The following is a 23,777-nucleotide window of genomic DNA, read 5'->3' as shown; positions in this document are numbered from 1 at the left end:
TAATTCCTGACTTGTTTATTAAATGTGTGCACCATTATTTACCACTATTGCATACTAGTGGTGCAAGGTAGCTTCATGCCTTTTCTCTCCAGAGCTGCCGTTTGCTGAACGCTTGGACATCAGAAATAATTATGCAATGAAGAAAACAAATGGCTATTGAGGAAAAGCCAAATATTGTCTTTATGATTCATCACATTATTAATTCATTACAGTGTATTTAATTCTACAAGAGTGCCGTTACCATTGTGTATGTATGAAATTAAAATGTAAAAAATTAATTTTGTTTTTTATGGTTTATGAAAGTGAAATATGGCACAGTGGATAACCTGCACAAAAATAATCAGGAATCTACTGTATCTAAGATTTTGCTTATCCAAGGTTTCCACGATCCACATTGACTCTTTTAATAAAGACTCATAATCTAAGAATGTTTGAGAGAGGTACACTAAAGCTTACCTCCTGAACATATCTGAACTGCTGAAAGGAATAACTGGAAGGTGACTAACAATAAGATGAAGGTTTCAGAAGAGGCAAGGAAACTTAACAGCAATCAATGAAGTAACAACATTGAAACGTTTTATCTCTCTTTATTTCAGTGTACAAAGCACATTTCAAATACACATTTGTATTAGCTACATACCAAGAGGGTATTTTTAAACTGATAAAAATAATTATTTACCTCCGACAAATATTTTTGCTCATCACCGTTATCTCTTATTAATTGCACTGCACCGTTAAAACTACTGTTTCAGATACACTTTTACATTAGAACAATAGCTAACAATAAATATGAAAAACCATGAAACTTTATAGGAAATGCAGGATACTACATTATGTATGAGAGATAAATGAGTATACACTTTAATTTCTTGTTACTTTTATGTCAAGTCTATCACAATATTAATGTACTTACATTTTAAGAAATACTGTGCAGAACTGAAAAAATACACCCAATGTGTTTTAAAAAATGAAGCATTATAGCCATCACATTATCTTATTTTCAACCTGAAAAAACTATCATTCTCCAGTTGATTTACATACATTAAAAAATCCAAGAGATCAAAGTAATGTGTGTGTTGTGCAAATTGACAATATTGTGCCAACAGCATTGAGTCAACACGGGTTTCTTCAACATCCATGTTTTTAGTAGCCTTGAAATTGTATGTACATTACCTTGATCTCGCAGCAGCATCTTATTTAAAATAGTTAATCTTAGTATTTATTTTACGATAGAGCTTCCAGCGAGAGTGTAACAAGTTTATCACATAATAAAACAATTAACACTGACCATTACCAACTAGCGTAAGCAGTTAAAAAAGCTCTTAGATGCAACAAATTTCAAAATTTTTTCATCTTTACAAAAACAATTGCAACAACAAGAAAAATGAGCGCATTAAATTTAAAGATGCTTCTCTCATTTGCATACACAAAGTACATTTCCAACTATTCATCGTTTTCAACATCAACACAAAATTTTTTTTATTAACACTGAGCCATACACAATATTAAGCCAAATTAACTGTCGGAATAACTGTGATGAAAAGATTTGTGCTTTTTAACCAAATATTTATCCCGCTTAGTTTTGTGCCGCTGATAGCAATTATTTTACATCTATGACACACCTTTCTTCCAAAAATCTAGGGGGAAAATCAGCAACCGTCCACATGTACGAATAACACAAAAAACTTTTATTCCAAGGAGCGATGACCGGCAAACAATTGTAATAAACCATCTCGCAGCGCACTAACAACCAATCAGGTCATTGTCGTCCTCGTCGCCAGCTTTAAACATTTCCAATCACGACCACGTATCGCAGGCAAAAGCGCGCCAGCGAACTCTCTGCAAACACCGGAAACAACTCTCTCGGGTTCGATGCAAGCGCACATCCAAAGCAGTCTATGAAAACATAATCAACTGCTTTTCCCTCCCTTACATCGTTCGTTTCTTCATTAATTTTTTTTTCATTATTACAAATGCTGTAAACCACCCCCCACTTGCCTGGAATCGATGGATACTAGGACCAATGAAATTACATGACATGATCTTACACCACTTACGAAAATAAAAATTTACAACTACAAGACACACACACACATGCACACATTTAAAGGATGATCAAAAATTCTACTAAAACCGCAACTAAAAAACGTTATAATGGTTGCCTAGTGCGGGTAGGGAAAGGAAAAAAAAAAAGAAGTTTGTTAATGCAAATAATTAAATTAGCTATGATGAAGGCAGTCTGGGAAATGAGATGCGCAGATGAGAACTAGATATGACGTGAGGGCGGTGTGTTCTGTCCATCTTCTGTCTCTCCTCTTTCTCTCAACACTTTGTTCACTGGTCCTTCTTCTCTTCAACTGCACCTGGCTTCTTGCCCAATGGAACGGCTGCCTTCACCCTGAAACAAACGCAGAAAATAAAAACGTGAATCTGCCTAGAATCAGCACGAGTCAGGGTTGGAAAAAAACACTTTTTTATTATTTAGTTATTTTGGTTCACAGCATGTTCAAATAAAATCCCTACAACATCCCGATTTCTGCCACTCATGTTGAACCAGAAAAGTTATAACATCAAAGAACTGGAAGTCCAGAAAATCTGCACATCTGACTGTGACTTAACCACAGAAAGGGTTTTTCCACAGAATAGGAATTAACTATTTGATATTTTTAATTTTCGAGGAGTATTTAACTTAAGAGAACTTAAATGACAAGATCTTGATTAGTATAAAATATGTTCTTGTAAAACACAAGAAAAAATGACTTTTTTTTTCTCTCAACATAAATAACAAAAACAAAGCAATTACGAAACTAACATTAAGCACATGATTTTGAAAGTTCATATAATTTAAAAATTATATTAAGTGTGTTTTAAGTCTATTTGACCAACATTTTTTTTTTTTAATTTTTAGAACATTTAATAAAACATTTTACTAAAAAATTATTGGCAGTCCTATATTGATTAACTGTGTTGAGTAACATAAGCATTAACAAACAGCATGCAACAAATAAATATTATAGCAGATACATTTTTTTTCTGATGCAATCTTTAGCTAAACAAGTAATTAATTTATACCTTTACATCACTTATATTCGTAAGAATATACTGCATACCAACACTGCACACGTTAACTTCATGTGGTGATGAAATAAGAATTCCAAAACTTTAAAAAAATATAATTACAGAAAATGTAGGTCTACCCAAGCCGCTAGCGAATAGTGGGCTATATTTAGACACCCACCAATCATAAATCAAGTAGAAAGCTGGCACATTGTCAACATGTTCTTTTTAAACTACCAAGCTTCTGTTGGAAGGAATGATGGTACACTTCTTGGGTTTTTAGTTGAACTGTGACAAGAGTGCACAAAGAACTTCCACACTTAACGATTTCTACAGCTTTGACCCATTTGGCAGAAACTTAACACCTGGCACCCACATTTTGGGACAGTTACTACACAAAATACAGCCATTAAAAAAAACTGCTAAAAAGGGGCCAGTATTTTTCACGAAAAAATATGAAGTGCAATAGGTAAGCCTGTGAAACATAAGTTTTTTTAGTAAATCAAATACTAATATCAAATAATTCTAGAGTACGAATACTGAATTCAAATCTCAAGAATGAGAATTATTATAATTAATTTTTTTTGCATCATGTAACAAATAATTCTAAAGTTATTGGTTATGTTACGACAGCAACAACAATGATACTTAAAATGTAATTTAAAATAATAAAATTTTTAAAGAATTATTTTTAATGCCGTTAATTTAAACTAACCTAATCAACCAACCTTTATTTCAGTTCCTATTGGCCTTACTTTCCAGAAACTGCTACTCTGCATACTGATCCACAAAATTTTAGTGAAATTCAAGCCATTTCACGAAAAACAATTTTTTTGTTAAATGCTGTATACCCAAATTAGTGACTAAATGAGCTTCTATTGAAATATTTAAACTCTAGTTATTCAGGCATTTTTGTTATTAACTGCAGCTGGGTAAACTGTATTTTAGTCCAGCAATATTATAAACATAATTTCAGCCAATTCCACGTAAGAAAACCAAAACCATTACCTACATTTTTAATATTTTGTTTCTGAGTCACAATGTCTATTTTTTCATAAATAAATACAACACGTAAGATGCTACTGTGTCGCATGGTGTTTAATTGTAACTAACAATTGATACACCGTTGAAACTACAGCGTTCACTTCCTTTAACGTCCATCACAATGGAGTGTGTGTTTTGTGGTGATGTCCATGGTAGCAAGACTTTTTTTTTCCACTCTACTGGTACATGTGATGTAACAAATACAAATAATTATTGTTTTAAAGTTTGAAATGTCACAAATATTTAGTGTTTTAAATTGTTCGCCAGATTTTTCCGCTATTGTTTAGCAAGACATTAGTTTTGTGTTTAAAACTTTAATTATAGTTCATATTTTTGATATTGAAATCCCTTAAACATAGCAAAAATTTGCATTTATGTTGCACGACAAACTCAACAGTAAACGTTGGTACAAGACAAACTCACGAGGTATGCTACGTCAAATATTTATACGCAAACTGAATATTCGTTATTTTGAGTATTCAACGTTAAAATACGAATAGTAAAATATTTGCAAATCGAAAATGTGAATATTCGCACGGGCCTAGCAATAAGGCATGCCCTCCCCAGCAGTTTCTTACTTGAATTCGGCAGATGGCGGCAAGAAGCCATTACCTTATTTGGATGGGCACATTGCTGCCGTTCATGAGCTGAAATCAAATGTGGGCCTAAATGAAACTCAACCAATCCACAAAAACCCAGGCAATGCAAAAGCTTTGTGGAAAATGCATGCCCCTAACGATGATAAAACCATCTCTAGACTGGGGTCATTACAGGCAATAAGGGGCGAAGAAATGAGAATGGAGCATTGACAGACTGAATGGGTGGGGGAAATTTAATCATCCTCGGAAAATAAACCGGATGAAGGAAACACCCACTACGTTTCCACTTGCGAAAAATCCAGGTTAGACTCGGTTGGAAATTAGGCCTGTGTGAAGCTTCGACTCAGCGAATCAATTGAAGATATTTTTATATTATTTAATTTGACTTCACAAATTTTGCTATTTGTTTTATTTGAAGCTTTGGTTGTGATGCAAAGCTTCACATTTGTTGCAAAGCTTTAAAACATTGGAAGCCCAAGATTCGCTCATGAAAAATATATTTCTTGTATACGTTTTGCTTGAATAAATGCTCAATGTTAATACTATGCAAGGTTATTTTATTAATTTTTATTGAACGAGGGCCTAGAGCCTAACTGAATAATCAATCAGTTAAAACCTTATACACATTAAACAGATTTAATTTTAAACTTCAAACCTGTATTTTTAAAATATAAATGTAATACAGCTACGCAGAGAAAAAAATTCTCAATTTGCTTTGACTTTGTGAACATTTGAAAAATTTGATTTGATAATAGCTTTGCTTAAAAAAAAAACTAGCATTTGCACAGGCATACTGAAAACAAGTGACGTGAAAGATTCAATACTTATTTATTCCCTGTGCCTTGGTACCTGCTCAGCCCTAATAAATGTTTTAACTAATCTGAAAGCTGTGATGGAAGAACGTATATCTGAGCGTTTCTTTGAAACCTTTAAGGGCTCCGCCTACCCGGGCGCACATACGGTGCGCAGAGCTTCAGGAAAAACAACGCGATTTGAAAACTACTCAAGATATCCGGGTGGAGTCTGCTTACGAAAAGCATTTAAGAGTTCGCTGAGGACCGAAAAGTACTTTTGATTTTGGATTAAGTTTTTAAACTATATTTTTAGAAGAGTTACAATGGCTAAAACGCATGTTTTCAGAGTAATTTTTAGCCGTAAAACATCCGGTACAGATTCTTAAAAACATTTAAGGGACTTGCATTACACCTGTATCTTCATTTCTCCGCCATATAATGTTACGGTCACCACTCATGTGCACGACGAGAAGACCGCGCGCCAGTCCAGAGGAGACACCGCGCTAGAAGCACCAGCGTGCGTCACGCTTATCATCTCGCTTCACTGTCACTGACACACCCCTGACGAGGCGGGCCCCTTTAGTTCACTCACTTGGCTGACAGGTCAGCTATTTTTGCTCTGACAAGCTCCAGGTTCTGGTCAATCTGTATCTTGTTCTGCTCGTACACCTTCGGCAGCGTGAACAGGGCGACGAATGCTGCCGAACAAGAACAACAGGTTAAAGGTGCAGACAAACAAAACAGCAAGTTCAAAATAGCAAACAATGTTTTTCAAACACAAATTAATTCACGGGTGCGCGGGAATAAGGGGATGTCAAATATTGGCAAAAATGGGTTTTATGGTATGAAATAAAGGAGAACAAGCTCTACAAATTGGTCCAAATGGGTTAAGTCTAGCACCCTTGTGTGTTATTCTATGGCACTGAACTTTTGGAGTTACATCACAAACTGACAGTTTTCGTGCGTGAAAAAGGAGATTTCATTTACAATGACATTTTGACATATCCCCTTTTGCCCGCACACCTGCGAATTGAAAACAGTCAAACCTCAATAATACAAACATGAAGCAACCATGATTTTGTCACTTTTGCAATAACGAGGTATGTATGTATTAAGCAAAATATAACAATATTTAATCACAATTTTTGTTATGATTTCTAAATCAAACTAAAATAAAGTTAAAACTTGTTCACAATTTTATAACACACCAAACATACTTTTATTTTAATGGATTGTAAAATATCTACTTAAGACAGGTTTCACCTGTATCACACTTAAAATGATTTAAGACAAAACAATAAAGCAAAGGTCTAGATTATTATCCACAAAAACAAACAGTGCCAACAAGCTAAAAAAATAAAATTTCCGATCTTTTTCCCCCAACATAAAACGAACCAAAGAAACTGCATTAGGATTATTTTTTTTTGAAACTTCACATTGTTTCTTTACATTATTCTAGTTTTGTATTAACAGGTTTTTTTTATTAACGAGGTTTCGCTGTAGATTTACCACAGTGTGACTTTAGTAAAACGTACCTCACTTTAAAGTAAACACACCCTTTGAAGTAATGTCTTAATGCATTTTTGACACTGCACATCTTCACTGGATGAATGATTTAGAATTTGATGTCTAATTAAGATCTAGATAATTCGTAATGTATGAGGAGTGAAACTCGTAGAGCAGGATCAGTTGAGAAAATCCAACAATCACAGCAACATCCGCCGCACTGCCACTTTTGAAAAATCCCGGCTTTTGGTTTTGAGTTTGATTGTCAATGAGTACAGTTTTCAAACCAACGAATCCCCAACCGATACTCTCGACACGTGCACTTTAAATATAACTTTTACGTAAAAACAGTTCTTATTGGCGCACAAGTTTGTTAACGCGCTTTAAAGTTCATACTTGTCCACGTATTTTAGACCTCGTATAAACTATAAATTACACTAAAACTAACAAAACATCTTAAAACTATTCAAACTGAAAATGCAATAAAAACCAGTCTTGCCAACTTTCAAACTAACTAAAAATCAACTAAAATTAAATAAATATTACTAAAAATTTAAAACCAAGCAATAAACAAAACTAAAACAAATTAACCAATTAAAAAATAATTCCTAGAGGAGCCATCGTAAACATCTCTTACGTCTTTTGGCTATAGTGAAGCTGGCCACAAATGCCTTCTACTTAATTGAAAACTTGCTAAGTGTTTTCTTACAGTCATCAACACACACAATATGTAACTTCTTGAACCTAATACAGTGCTACCAACTTCAGGGCACCATCAGTAACCATTAACTGCTTCCAGCCTGTGGCAGGGTCACCAAAGTAAAATCACGTTTGTGCAAATTCCCCACATGTTTAAATAAAATAGTTTACGCCATGTACAAAATAATTAACAACACTTCCAAACTGTTACGAGATAATCCAGTCATCAGGAAAAAATAAAAATTGACAGATTTAAAAACCATTTAATAATAAAAAAGTTAAAATAAGTTTCATAGTTCATATTCATGCTGAGTACTTTACATAAGATTAACTTTTTTTATTACAAGAGAATTAGTAAGCAATGTTCATAGGACAAAATTCCAATTTTGAGACTTCCTTAAGCTTCTCAGTTTTCGTAATAAATGCACAAAGGTCCTTAGTTCCGTAACCGGACATCTAAAGCTACGGCCACACACTGCGTTATGCTTGCTATGTTGGCGATCCCGGTGACATCGCCAGGTGTTTTGGTTCTCGGCTATTTTTCTAAACGTCCCAGACTTCACGCATGCACGGATAAGCAAAAACACCTGTTTTCACATGGAATTGTGCTTTACATCTGTGTTTCCCTTTTTATCAAGTTTTATTTTCCTCAGTATCGTGATTAAACAGTCATGTCAACCGCAACGTTCATTTAAGAATTACGAAAATATCCACGTTTATGGGATATATATATATGGGAAAATATAAAAGGCAGCACATGCAGGACAATGCCTCGGATACAATTTCTAAGGAGTGCTATCAAACCGAGCTTTATTTACTCTGGAATGATCCATAAATTTGGTTTCATCCTCACAAGCAACTGCTTCGTCAAATGACTATTTTTTTTTTTTTTCAAATTCTTTTTTTTTCCAGATTAACTTTGTGAACGTTTTTACTTATGTCTACACACTGCGAGAACCGGCAGGATTTCATCATCGGAATCAATCACTCTGTTCGTGGACTGGACTGATCTGTCTGGTCGCCGATTAAACTGGCAGATTAAACGACAAGAGTATTAAGATTGGCGTCTTATGTTTTAATTTTTTTGCACCATGTGCACCTTATATCTTCATTAATTTTACCCTAGACTTCTAGGTTTTTTGCCTATACAAGCTGAAACGTGCTTATAAGTCGTTTAAGACAGCATAGAACTTGTCAAATAGACAAGGGAGAATTTGAATACTAGCTGCCTCAAAGAGTTTTTTTTTGCCTTTTTTTTCCGCTCAGGGCGAAGCGAACAATAGCGTAGCCATCTGCACGGCCTCAGCTTGTATCGGTGGTGGGAAAACCATGTCATTTGAAAACTACCTACTCAAGATAGTCGAGTAGCGTGTGTTCATGAAAAGTAATTAATAGAGACCCGTAAAATTCGCGATTTCAAATCCCCAAAGGATAGACTCCATGATCCTCTACGCACTCGTGCAAATCACATCTGCTGATCGGTCAACGACTCATAACACCCGTTGACTGGAACGATCGTGATTCGCTAATTCTTCCGTTAAAAAGATTTTTTCATCGGCCCAGAGTCCTTCAGGTAAACTGTGGTCACAATCACTGAAGCAAAATAATGTCAAAAGTATTCGGACTCTTATCCCATCGCGAAATGAATCCGCAAATTTTACAGGTCTCTAGTGATTAAACATCCACCGAAGGTCGATAAATAGTTTCGTTTCCGGATTACGTTTTTAACCCTTTCCTGCCTAGAAATGTAAAAAAATTGAATTTTGTAATTTTAATTTCATTTTTATATTTAAGTAGGCATAAAATGAGACGATAATTTTTTCCAAATTTTTTTATTTATATTTAATATATTTTTTAATGATGGGACAGTTAAGTCCTGACAGGCATTTATCATATGTCCAGCTCAACGAACAAAAAAAAAGGGCGCTCCAGACTGGTGCAGCGCTGCCGTATTAGTGCTGCAACCTCTCGGCTGTCAGTCGAACTTCTTCGACAACTGGCAGAGCGGAGCTATACAGGGACCCAGAGGTCCCGACGGGCAGCATGTGGTTTTCAAACATGCACACACTATTTCTATGGGGCTTCAAACATTGTGGGACTCATATGTCCCGCCAGGCAGGAAAGGGTTTAAACTTTATTTTTTAGAAGAATTATTAATCGCTACAAAGGGCGCGTGTTTTCCCGGGTGAATTCACTCACAGATGATGACGAGCGTCATGCCGTTGAACCAGGCGCCGACGTAGGTGAGGCACCACAGCAGCACCGCGAACTTGATGGAGTCGACCAGGTCCTCGACCAGGAAGAGCCGCCTCAGCTCGACCAGCGCGGCGTTCACGTGCGACACGGCGACGTCCGTCACCTCCAGCACCTTGTCCTGGGGCAGGGACAGGTCCGCCCCCAGGAAGTCCCTGGGAACACGAGCACACACACTCCGTTTTGGGGGTCGTCCGTCAATCTGACGTGATTGTTTTTTTTTTTTTTTTTTTTTTTTTTTTTTTTTTTTTTTTTTTTAAGCAAATTTTTAAACCCCTCCCCTCCTCCTCCCCCCTAGTGATTTGTGGGTTGAGGTTTCAGACTTACTAACCCCCCCCCCCCTTCTCCCCCACCACAATAAATCTCACGTGTATATTTTTTTTGGGTACAAAATATTTTTTTTTTTTAAATTTCAGAATGTCATCTTTAAATATAGGTAGATATAATCTAATATTTAATCCTGGAAAATAAATCAAGCGCAGAGATAAAAATAATGTCCAGACACACACATTCAAGGTTGCAGGTTTTATTCTAACCGGCATAAAGAAATAATAAAAGGAAAGGCTTGTAAGTAGAAATCGTGCGAAAAAAATAAACACACGTGAAATCTCTCTACTAGACACCCCCCATCCACCCTTGTGATATTTCGTGATTTCTCCAGGATTTCCCCCCCCCCCCCCCCCCCCCCCATTTTTTCGAGCCTCACGTGATTAATGGATGATCCCTTACAACTTACAACCACGTCCGCAACCGCTCTGCCGACTAATTTCACAACTTTAAACTGACAAATTTAGCTTCGCTTCTCTTTCCGACCATAAAATATAATTAGATACACTTTTTGTAAAAAATTTTTTTTATAAGTCCAAAATTAACTGTGAAGACATGTAAGATAACACTGGCCTAAGAGTCCCTTATATTTCACAACCGTCGACCAACTTTCTGTACCTTAAATAGAAATAATGATATCTTATGCAGATTCACAACCAATTTCTAATAAACTTGGGAGTTCTTGAAATTTACAATAAAACACATGCATTGTGTAGAGCTTCCGAAAAAAAAAAAAAACCACGCGATTTGTAAATTGTTCAAGATATCAGAGTGGGGTGTGTTTACAAAAAGCACTTGACAATATCCGTTTCTGTGTTAATTTTAAATCGTATTTTTAGGAGAGTGAAAATGGCTAAAACATGTTTTTTCCTAATAGACATGAAACACCAAATACAGATTCTAGATACCACTGAAGGGACTTGTTACACCTTTATCTTCACTTCTCTTCAATATAATGTTAAGGTCACCGCTTATATGCACGACGAGAAGACTGCACGCCAGTCCAGAGGAGACACCGCGCTAGAAGCACCAACGAACTTCACGCTTATCCTCACTAACACATACACCCCTGACGAGGCGGGCCCTTTAACAGTGAAGAAGGTAATACTAAAAAAAATATTCTTAGACTGTTAAAGTTACAGAGTTATGATCTATATGAATACTTGGATTTTGCAAGATATTTCACTACCAGCTCTACAACTACTTTTAGAACTATGCAGATTTAAATAAGAAAATCAGATTGAAAATTTGTTCGTAACACTTTCAAACTTAAGTGAACTGGGATTGGAGCACGCAATAATATGAAAGAACAGAGGAGAGAGAAAGCTAAAGAAGACAAGAGAGAGAGAGAGCAAGTCCAGTTAAAAAGTATGACTAGAGCTTAGAATCCAAAGTCAAAATTTACACTAAATGCTGCCGATTATTGGAATGGAGGAAACTACATATAAATTATTCCTGGAGGGAAAACAAAGGATGGAGGGGAATATTTACAAGTTAATATAATCAACTGGTTTTAATATTGCATGACACCTTTCAGTCATTTTTGTATCACTGATAACCTCAGACCACAACCACTTACTCGAGACATATGAAGTGAGGAAACTCCCGTGATATTTGATAACTAGCACAACTAAATTTGAAGACATAACATGTCCGTAAACAAACGCCATGGAGCATACACGCAGCTCTGAGACATTAATACAACACAGAATTTTACATTAAACCATAATGGAATATTCATAAACCCTAATGGAATCATCATAAGTTTGGAATATTATATAGGCAAGATTATTAAATAAGTAAACCTAATAATAAACAGAGTAATTAATTTGTAATACAGTATAACACTAACCCTCTAAAAGGTACGCAGATTTTCATTTTTGGGGAGAGGGCTTTCAATTTCTTTCAAGTATTAATTAGGTACCTAATAATCACAGAAAATAGCATTACTATATTATTTTCCATTGATAAATAGGACGGCTTCAAATACCTAAAGAACAAATTTCAGAACTTTTCCAGGACCTCTTAGTAAAATTTTCTTACACCTTTTTCGTATCAGTGTTTTTTTTATATAAATAAGAAAATTAAACTGCATACAAAATATATAAAATAAAAACAAACATCTTTATGTTATAACACTAAAAGCTTTCCAGAGATAATTTTCACATGAAATAAAAGGACAGTCTACAACTATTTATATTTTGTCTGTAACTAAACTGAAGTGAACAAAATGCAAGCTAGCAAAAGACTGCTGGAAATTTAAGTTCAGACTTCCAGCATAGTTACTCTTAAATTAATTCTGTGTAATTGTTCAGTTTTATTACTTTATCTTAACTTTCATCAACTTTAGACACCTTGATAAATAAATACATACCTGAAATAAAAATAATTAATTAGTTATGTCTGGTGTCCGGTACTGCAGTATCACTAAAGAAACCACCTAAATGAGAGGATCTTTAAGTTTATTTCTGTTTTGTTGGCCACTACGTTCTGCCAAAATCAAAACCACTTAAATGAAATGAACTTTGCGAGGTTTTTAGCGTCTAATTTTCCCCATGCTGTTACATATATTTTATTGTGTATTGTAATCCTTGTATCCTTGTATAATTATTCGTGTCACGTACTGAAAGAAGAGAAAATGGAAAAAGCATCTGGCATTGCAGCTGTGTGTATGTATGGTGTTTGTTTACTTACTATTAATGTTATTGTATCTTTGGGTTATGGTATTTGAATTAACGAATTTATTAAACAAAACCAATGAAATGCACTACTCAAAGCAGCAGAGCGGACGCTCGAAACAAACTGGAAATGTGGCACCCGAAGCTGTGTGCAACCTGATCCCGCCCACGTATCACATCTCCGGCGACATTCAATACACCCGTCAACTCAAGGTCGGTCCCACAAGGCAAGGATGCCCACAGTACGATCTCTCAGAACTACACCAGGTGTTAAAAGGAGGTCAGAAATCTTTTAAAATCCCAAGTGCATGCAAAATGTTTCCATAAAAACATCTGTGACTATTTTTTTTTTAAATTTTTAAATAGGAACTAAATACATACCATTTAAAACAAATAGTTACTTCACTCAATTCTGATGCAAAATGTCACCACCTAATGAATCAGTATGTATTTAAAAATGTAAATTTTTTAACCATTAAAATTGAGTTGTTCTTGGTTATTTTGTTAAGTTGGCAGCAAGGCCCCAATTTCAAGTAGTTAGCGCTCAGGCAGATAATCTTTAGCCGTTCCCCAGAAAAATCATACCATTTTACAAATTTAAGCTTATTTATTATAAGTTTTAAGTTTAAAACAGCACATTATGCAACTAAATACTAAGATTTTTATAACACATAGGCTGTTCTAGTGCAACAAATTTTTTTTACAAAAAAAAAAAAAACAGAAACAAGATGAAAGAAAAATTGCCATTTGTTTTATGGAAAGGTTTTAAATCATTTCAGTGCCCAAAAGGTCATTTGGAAATATCTACATGTAGCAGCAATTCTATACATTAGAAGAATAAAATTTTCTTTATTTTTTTCTTAGCAAACTCATTTACAATTTACAATGTCTTAAAAGTTAGTTTTAAAAGTTACATCTTTTTGAGTGCACATTACAACTAAAGAACTTAATTTACCATTTAGCAGGGTTGCCCTCTTAGTATTTTTCGACTACTTATAACTGAAATCTCTTTCTGCAATAGTTTTTTACTGAGCAAGTCAAAAACATTCTATTTGCAATTTCAAGATTGGGAAAAGTGCTTGACAAATTGTTTTCTTTAATACAAGAATATACTTTAGGTAAGTCTTTCAATGTTTCAAGTTCAACATACAAAAAAAAGCTACAATGACTCCAAGAGTATTTTTTTCGTATCTCTCATGGTTAAAGGCTAACAATTTAGGTTCAGGCAAAATTAATAACATGAGAAGGTAGTGTTACAGTAGTTAAGTATTTACATTCTGTCTTAGATAGATGGCAATGCCCACATTAACACTAAATCTAAATAAATGTTTCTCTATATAAACTCTGTGTGTTTAATTAGTTCCAGAGCATTAGAAGTTAAGGTTAAGGGGAATAGAAAGTAACCTAGGCACTACATTGTTTTTTAACAGTCTTTATGCCACAAAAATATTTAATGTTAAATATTAAAAATGTGTCATTATGGCACAGATGAACCAAAAATAATTTCGAAGAAATTTACTGACAGTATTATTGCAGTTTTAGAAACGGAAACTAACTACCAAAGCCAATCACTAGAAACTTCAAGCATTGCACCACCTTATATACTACGCATTAACGAAGCCAAATTTTGAAAACTTACAAACAGTTTGAGATGATGACTTTTCTCGATTCCTATCCCTCCACCTTAATATTTGTTTAGAAATAAAAGAAAATGTACGCCAAAAAGTAAATGAATACATTACGTCTTTGCTGTGTTTGGGAACAACAACAAGTACACAAAGTACGAGGCGACATGACTACCACACTACAACACTATGCAATTGGCTACAATAGCTCCATTCAGTAGTGACAGTTAATTTATCTTGTGCGAATAACTTGTTGCAACTAGTCCCGATTCCTGCAATAGTTGGCACCACATTATGTGTTGTACAGGCAGTCAATGTTTTGTGTTTCAGACAGAACTGTAGGATATATAAGGGTCATAGCATTGTGTGCTACGGTCTAAATTTAATGAAGGCACAAACTTTGATCAGTACAATCTCATGACAAAGTCCTGTTCATGACATCAAAAGGGAAAGAACGTTTAAGGCAGAACAGCGTGGACGTACAAGGAAAAACCCTTTAAGTCGATATAATGAAATTATGAGAAAGTGTTTTTTATATTCATATCGGTTTGTAAAATATTGTAAAATATATACGGTACTGAAACATGTTTAATCTAACATTATAATATACTTGTCATATAATAAACTTGTCATATAATAAACTTGTCATATAATAAACTTGTCATATAATAAACTTGTCATATAATAAACTTGTCATATAATAAACTTGTCATATAATATACTTGTCATATAATATACTTGTCATATAATATACTTGTCATATAATATACTTGTCATATAATATACTTGTCATATAATATACTTGTCATATAATATACTTGTCATATAATATACTTGTCATATAATATACTTGTCATATAATATACTTGTCATATAATATACTTGTCATATAATATACTTATGAAACACATTAAACTGGACTGTCATATGGATATCTCATTTTTTTTTTTATCTAACTGGACTTAGTGGGTTTTCCTTGTACGCCCACGATAATGATCACATTCATTTTTATTCCATTACTACATCTTCACAAACACTGAACGCAAACAAGAAACTATAGGGACTGTGTCGACGATGCGTCACCCGAGTGGTACCACAGCTGTGCACACAAACTCACTTGCTAAGGCCTGTCACAGCTGACGAAGCAAATAAAAACACTAAAAATTAATTTATTTATCTTGAAGTTCACAGACTATAAAAATGTACTGAATAGAATCAATGCACAAATGTGAACAATATATAGAGATCCTTTTTTTCTTTAAACATCCAATATGATGATGATGTATATAAATTAGGCATTGGGCCAATCAAATCCCCTAAATCCCTTCAAATCTTTAGTACTAGAATCAATATTCAAGGAAAAAGATCCCAAGAAAATTTTAAGAGCAAATAAAGTAAATTAAAAATTCAACACTGATAACCTATTAAGTTTAATAATACGTCAGTTTGTTTTTATACCTGTCCTATTACTATTCCCCTAGATTATTTTACTTTTAACAAGTAATTATGTAAATAAAATTACAGTTGTTTCTTTATTATGGAAACTTCATTCAAGAACCAAACATTTAAGGGTTAAATGTTTCAATACCGTAGTTAATATTTCTTTTCTTGCAGGTTATTTTATTTTGAACCCCTGAGACCTAGATTTGGATTCGAGGGTTACATTCAAGGTATTCTTTTTAGATTAGAATTAAAAATTCTGATTAGAGAAAATTGGGATTTGACCCATCACTAATAAAAATAAATTATTTTAAAAATTAATTTATACTAACTACCTCTTTCACAATTTAAGTACCTAAACATAAAACTTCCTCACAGCTCTTATGTACACATATATGTAACATAAGTACACAAATGCAAATACTGAGCATGAGACCCCCATTATTTTATTTGTGTTATGGCATACTTTACAGATATCAGGTATGAAATGACCACAAAATTTTTTATTTTAACAGATTTTATAATGTACTTACTAAAGAAATTAATATTTTTTTTTCTTTCAACCCCTGTTTTTTCCCCGTTGGTCATATCAAAAATTCATTTCGACAAAAGTTATACTAGGTTCCCTTATGCGATATTTGTCATACATGGGAGTTTCTGCAATTTTTCTGTTTTACAAAAAACCTTTCCCATTTCTACCCCTTTGTTTGGATTTTTCCCACTAACGAACTCTATCGAGTTTGTCCATTACTACTTTAAGTATCAGTTTGGAAGTCATTTGTGCAAAATTAGAGCAGTTATTGTGTCAATAAAATTTTTACATTTTATATGTAAACTTTTGATATTACGGTGGTCTATAGACCATGAAACTAAAAACTGTAAAAAATTTTTGGAAGTCACACTATCAGCAACAGCTACAATAGGTAGCCTTTTTTCAAAATCTACCCAATGAATCTATGTTCTGGTTTTATCAATGCAGACTGTATTACCTAAATGTTCCGGGAGTAAATTCTAAGTAAAAAAATAACTATGAAAAATAAAATTCTGACTTTAAAACAATGTTCACAAGTTAATTTCTTCATTTATTGTAATTTTTAAAATAATACTATCATTACTAAAATCTTATCCTCATATACAGAATAGTAGTACATCCTTTTTTAAAACTCTTAAATGTGCTGTCCTGATTTCAAGGCATTCTAAATACTACCACCTACATTTATGAGCTGTATGCAAAAGTATTATGCAGTGGCTTGTGTACATACTTCAAGCTGGCAACTTCTGTAACGATTAAAACATTTGCTGAAGACTTATCACTTGACGTGCATTTGCAAACAAGACCTATTTCAGATAGTGCAAAACACATGTTTTGATTCGAAGAAAGCCCATAAATGTTGCGCTTTCGCCAGGTACTCTATGTGTATGCATGTGAAACCATGTGATCTCGCCAAACACCAATAATCATTTTTATGCATAAAATAAAGCATGTATAAAACAAACACGATAAAGTTTACTCTCAAAATCCTACTATACAATATAATTAATGTTAACTTCTATACAGTAAGAAGCCAATCAACCCATTAAAAAATTTAAAAAATATACAGGTTGCCAACAACTTATTAAAAAATTCCAAAAATTAATTTCAGGATTTTTATTTATGGTAATAACTTCACAAAGGTTTACTTTTGATGTACAAACATCTTAGCTCATGGTATACAGCATTTAGTAGGAACATTTTGTGAAAATGAAACAGAAATGTGGTATGCGCAGAAGTCTCGAACCTCGAAAATATGGCGGATGCATGTGTAGTAACATAAACCTGTATATAGTCACTTTCGTAAATATTAGGGTGCATACCAAATTTAATGCTGTGCCAAATGAAACTTTATGATAGTGAAACTGCCTTACAATAATATTTGGTAAACTAAAATAGTCATAGCACAAAAAAAATCCCAAGTTTTAATTTACCTAAAAAAACTGGCTTTACTATGATTATCATACATATTCTTCTTACTGTTGCCCAACTGTCTTTGCAGTAAGGCAGTAAGGTATAAACTTCGTAAGCACATTGTATGAGGATCCAATCACGTCAACAGAATTTTTTTTACATATCTTAATATAATATAATATATTATAATGTTGATTTGGCTCAAGGCAGTTAAGGTTGGTTTGTAGGTATTTACCACTGGTTTCAGTTGTTTAAGCAAAAACAAACACACAAATCCACACTTTGTGTTGCACGTTTTGAAATGTTTCATGCTAATATTTTGGCGTGGAAAATTTGTAGCACTAACCTTAAACAAATTTTAACAAGATGGGCCGTATTTCGAAAATCAATTCCATGAAAAAGTTTTAAACTAATCTTCCCCAATGCAATAATCATTCAAAAATCCTATAAATTTTAAGAAATCGCGGGAGCGCGGGAATAAGGTGATAAGTCAAATGTTGGCAAAAAATTTTTTTTTTTTTATGGTATGGAATAAAGGAGAACAAGCTCTACAAAATGGTCCAAATGGGTTAAGTCTAGCAGCCTTGTGCGTTAATTCTATGGCATTGAACTTTAGGAGTAACATCACAAACTGACAAGTTTTTCGTGTGTGTGGAAAAGGGGATGAGCGATTTACAACATTTTGACATGTCCCCTTTTTTCCCGCGCACCCCCGAAATTGTCTGTTGAAAAAAATTTGAGGACACAAAATGCAAGTGAGCTAACATTATAACTTCGCAGGAAACGACCCTCGCATTACAGCAATGACAAGGAAGAAGAAACATTGGTGTGTGAGCGACAGTCTTAAAATAAATCCTGAAGCATGAACCGAGTCGTGGATTTCCAAAACCGGCCATCTCCACAAAAAAAAAAAAAAATATGGTTTTGTTCTAGAAAATCAAATTCCATGGTAACCAACAGTGAATAAGGAGCAGTTAACTACAAAAGCGGCCATATCCATTTAATAAACCGTCTTGAATGCCACATCATGGAATTCAGCAAACAGTTTTCCTCGATTTCTCGCAAAACTGTTCTGAGGGAGATGGCCAGTTTTGGAAATACACGACTCAATACAGGTGTTATGGGTCGGGAGGAAAAGAAGTGTACTACTCACTTGAACGGATGGCCGTCGGAGGTCTTCTGGACTGCCTGCAGCACATTCTTGTAGATGCGGAAGCAGATGGTGCCGGTGAGGAGCGCCAGGCTCAGGTACGCCACCACGCTGATCAGCGAGAAGTACGTCAGCGACAGCAGAACGCCCAGCACGCTGCCGAACACTATCCCCGACTTCTTCGGGTCCCTCCAGTACACCAGCTCGACAACTAGAAAGAAGAAAAAAAAGGCATGCGTCCATGACTACATGAAATTTCAATTTCCCCATCTTTACATTAAGGACAGGATAGGAAACGAAAGATTCATTACTGGTTTCATTGGTTTTTACGCCATACCATGCCGTTTTCAGCTTCACTGCAACATCGAAAGGGTTAAGTTTCCTTGCAGAGTATGGACATTTCACCTACAAAACCATCATCATCATCATCATCATCATCAATCAAACCATCGGGAGAAGCTGCAAGAAAGCAACGATAGTCAACTGTTGAACAATATGGCCTGTTTTTTTCTTCGTACAAAGCAACAGCTAAGCACTCGTTTGCAAGACCATGTATTGTGGCAGCATTCTCCAATATACGACTGTAAGCAATCGCTTCCACCTTGATTTTCCAGGCATGCCCATAAGTCATTAAATTTATGCATACGATTTGTTAAAACGCTCTGAATTCCGCGCTAGATACCAGAATGAACAAAATAATTAACGCCACTTCCATACAGTAATGAGATGATCCATTTGTAAATCCATTTTAAAAATTACACAGGTTTGCAAACCTTTCAATAGTTAAAAAGCCTAAAACTAAAGTTTCAGGGTTCATATTTATTACAAGAGCTACAGGACCGATATTCACGTTTAAGAAATGCCGATTTTGAGATTCCTTAAGTTTATCAGTTTTCGTAATACATACATACAACTCCGTAGTTCCATAAATGGATGTCTAAATCTGTAATGATTACTGAAAATCCGTAATACTAGGCAGTACTGCGTACACTACGGCAGAGATCATACATAAAGACATTTTCAAACACCATAACAGTATGTGTCGACAATATTACTACAGTTTTGGTCATTTAAAAAAAATAGATTAATAAAATGATAATCACCCACAGCGTAAACTATTTGTACCAGCCAGTCACATTTAACTTCAAGCATTCCAATATATTATTTAACTGTACTTCGACAAAGTAAAATTAAAAATTAATATAAAGTTGTTAATGCCTAAAATCTGATAAAACAGAGCTGGCTATTTCCTTTCCTATCTCAATAAACAAAGAAACCACTCACATGATGCAATTAATTTTATCTTGACAATGTCGGCACTGTCCCACTAACTTGTTAGTGGCTCGTGAATTCTGGTCATAGTTCCATGAGTACATATAATCAAATTTTGTAGAAGATGAGGCTGCCATATGAAATGATTAGGTACAGATGTCTGCAATTTTGCAAGTAAAATATACAGATATTCATGTAATCAAAAACTACTTGCACCATTACACAACGAAAGTCACTACCTATTTTGAAAAGTCACTTGAAGGTTATATTTTATAAAATACTTAAGAGATTTAAAAATCCCTGAAATAATTCTAATTAATATTTTTATGAAATTCAGACATTATATGAAAATATAAAGTGGTTCATAAAAACGTTGCTTACAAGTGCACATGAATTAATCGAAACATAAGCAAAGGTAAAAACAAATATATGTTAATTGTGTTACTAATGTATTGCAATTTCATTTTTTTAATAAATGTTTTGTTAAGATTTTTTAAAAGTAATTCCAAAAATTTTTAGCTTGCTAGTTGCTATTGTTGTCCAGTATACCACAACAGTGATTGAAGAATGTAGTGTAAGATGAAAAATCATGATGTCCAACTTGGAACATGCAATGTAAGATATTCATAAAAAATTATTTAAAAATAGCTTTACTCTTTAAATCATACCAGTATTCCATCAACATGTATTTTAGAGCAAGATAAATTTGTTTTTCAGCAAGTACTTCAGATGTACCTTAACGTGCATACCTGTTCACAGTTCGGGACAACCCTTGCAATATTGCAGCAGGAGCGTAGCCAAGATTTTATTTCAGGTGCAAGATATTATTTGTTTTAAAATGTTTTTCCAGTGCACGGTACATAAACTTGGAATTAGGGTGATGTATATATGTATACAAACACACCTATTATATATATATATATATATATATATATATATATATATAAATATATATTCCTATATACTGACCCTTCCTCACAACAGTACTAAGCAGCAGCACAGGTGGCAAAGAAAAAAACAACACCCACTACATACTGAATCCACAAAGTCCCAGCTTGGAGTGAGGAAAAATAACACGAAGGAAAAAAAACTGATGATAAAACACCACCTCGTACCAACTTCATGGTTGTGTAGGCAGAAAAAAAATTACCAACTTTCTCAGGTCTAATACATTTCATTGACCAAAACATGTGATATTTTACCGGTATCAATGTTTGCACTACTTCCTAACACTGTATTCACTGATTTAAAAATGTTGCGACAAAAGTGTTCACGCAGTAACAAAACAAAATTAAAACCACCTAAAATATACTTGGTACATCAGCATTGCAACAAAGACTGGACCATATACATACACACACACACACCCATACATATAAACACACACCAAGGGAGTATCCAGAATGAGGCTCAGGGAGGGGCCAAATTAATTTTTCTAATAAATTTTAGTCTATTTAGAATTGAAATACCAAACAGTAAGTTTAGTATGGTCTTAATTACCTTGCCGATCTATTTAACAGTGGGTCGGAAGCTGAATAACACTTATGTAGTTCTTATTTAGCAGTGTGCATTCGATTTCTGGTTCAAATTCTTACTGTTATTCATAGCACTGTAGTAAAATAATACTTTAGTAATTTTGGAAAACTATGATTAGGAAAATCAGAAATTATTCAGGGTTCGGAAATGGGGGGGGGGGGGGGGCATGCCACTATGCCCCCCCCCCCCCTTTTCTGGATCCCCCAATGACACACACACACACCCAATATAATAAATACGCCATGACAACAGTTAACACGATACAGGGGATTGAGTTTCGGTTTAACCGTTTCATTCCAATTGCCAGACGAGGCCAGGTTTCACCCCGCCTGCATCCGGACCCGTCGGATCAGCTGGGCTTCAACGGGGTCCATATGGAGAGAACGGCGAGTGTTAGTCGCGCGGGTTTTTGACCCGCAACACGTGACGTGGCTAGCGCTACCCATACTCGTACAAATAGCCCGTGCAATGCTGACACGTCAAATAGTCGACGGTTCTGAGACCTTAAGATGCACATGAAAGTTTGGTTACTGCCCGAACACGCGCGAGTAATTCACCCTTCGGCCAACTTCGGGATTTGTTTTATTTTAAAAGTGGTCGGTTAGGTAAGCTACATTGAAACACTTTAAAACACTATGGACGGTTAGTTAGGTTAGTATACTCTACATTAAAATAAACAGAGAAATATAAATATATATAAATAAACCCGAGGTTGGCAGAAGGTTAATTGTTCGGGTGTAATAGGGCAGGGGCAGAACTTGATGGACATCTTAAAGGGCTTCCCTTCTGAAAAGGAGCGGTCAACTTGGCGACAAGAAGGACGCGTGCTAGGGCACAGACAGACAGACAGACAGACAGACAAGACAGACAAGACAGACAGCCTCACCCATGACGCGAAGGGGAGAAAACAGCTGCGACGGCGGACGGCGAGACACACACACACGTTGCAGAGACGCACGACTGGCGGCTAGGAACAAGGCGCCTTATTTCTCCCACTCCCGCACCCCCTCCCACGCCACACACGCGACAAGGTCGCGGTCTCACCGGGTCCCCTGTCCACGTGGTCCTCCTCGGCCCTTCGCCCCGACGACCCCTGCAGCGGTTGCAGCCTCGTCCTGCGCGCCATCTCGCGGGAAATGGCGTCCACACACGCGTCGCAGTCGGTCGAGACGACGGGGAACCTGTTCCGTTGACCCCCCCTCCCTCCCTGCTCCACTCCCGAATCACCGCGCCCTCAACTCACGTGAACAGCGATCCCCATTCACACGTCAGCAGATCGCGGCGAGTGGGACAAAAAACTCGCTGACCTCATCACGACCTCGTAACTTTTATTTTCATCGTTTTTAAGTGACAGATTATTCCTACCTTACGGCCGGCGTTCTCGCGCTAACCTCCCACATATGCGCCCTAATAGGGTAGGGTGGGAGGGGGGACGCACCACGACGCCGAAATACCACAACGTCGAAATGCCAAATTGGCCACAACGCCGACAGCTAGAAAACTGCTGTGTACCACAACGCCGAGTTACAACGCCGAAAAATATATAATTGCAGGACTGCCACAAAGGTTAGGTTAGGTAAGGTTAGGTTTGATTGTGGTATTTCGGCGTTAAGGTACATTTAAGGAAACACACACAAATTCATTCAGTTGTTATTTCGGCGTTGTGGTACACAGCAGTTTTCTAGCTGTCGGCGTTGTGGTCAATTTTGACAGTCGGCGTTATGGTATTTCGGCGTTGTGGTAACAACCCGGGTGATTAAACATTCCAGAGCTTTTAAATAAACAGAACTGCTAGGGATTGCTCCCTGTTTGATCGGGAGAGTATTAGGGCTTCGGCAATGACCAGCGGCTG

At 35.5% G+C, this 23,777-nt stretch overlaps 1 protein-coding gene across 2 annotated transcripts in view; it reads right to left on the bottom strand.

Moving 5' to 3' along the window:
- Window positions 1-571: 571 nt before the first annotated feature.
- Window positions 572-23,777, bottom strand: part of LOC134541134 (reticulon-1-like) — a 155,370-nt gene continuing 132,164 nt past the window's right edge. For both annotated transcript variants that reach the window (XM_063384332.1, XM_063384331.1), the window contains 4 exons: window positions 19,121-19,328; window positions 9,899-10,107; window positions 6,087-6,192; window positions 572-2,398 (listed from right to left, as the gene is read on the bottom strand). In XM_063384332.1, coding sequence (XP_063240402.1) covers window positions 2,335-2,398; window positions 6,087-6,192; window positions 9,899-10,107; window positions 19,121-19,328 — 587 coding nt within the window. In that variant the 3' untranslated portion in view covers window positions 572-2,334. The remainder of the gene's footprint in view (window positions 2,399-6,086; window positions 6,193-9,898; window positions 10,108-19,120; window positions 19,329-23,777) is intronic.

Source organism: Bacillus rossius, chromosome 18 (genome assembly GCF_032445375.1).
Source record: "Bacillus rossius redtenbacheri isolate Brsri chromosome 18, Brsri_v3, whole genome shotgun sequence".
Classification (NCBI taxonomy): domain Eukaryota; kingdom Metazoa; phylum Arthropoda; class Insecta; order Phasmatodea; family Bacillidae; genus Bacillus; species Bacillus rossius.
Note: the sequence above shows the minus strand (reverse complement) of the source record. Positions and strands in the feature narration are given on the sequence as shown.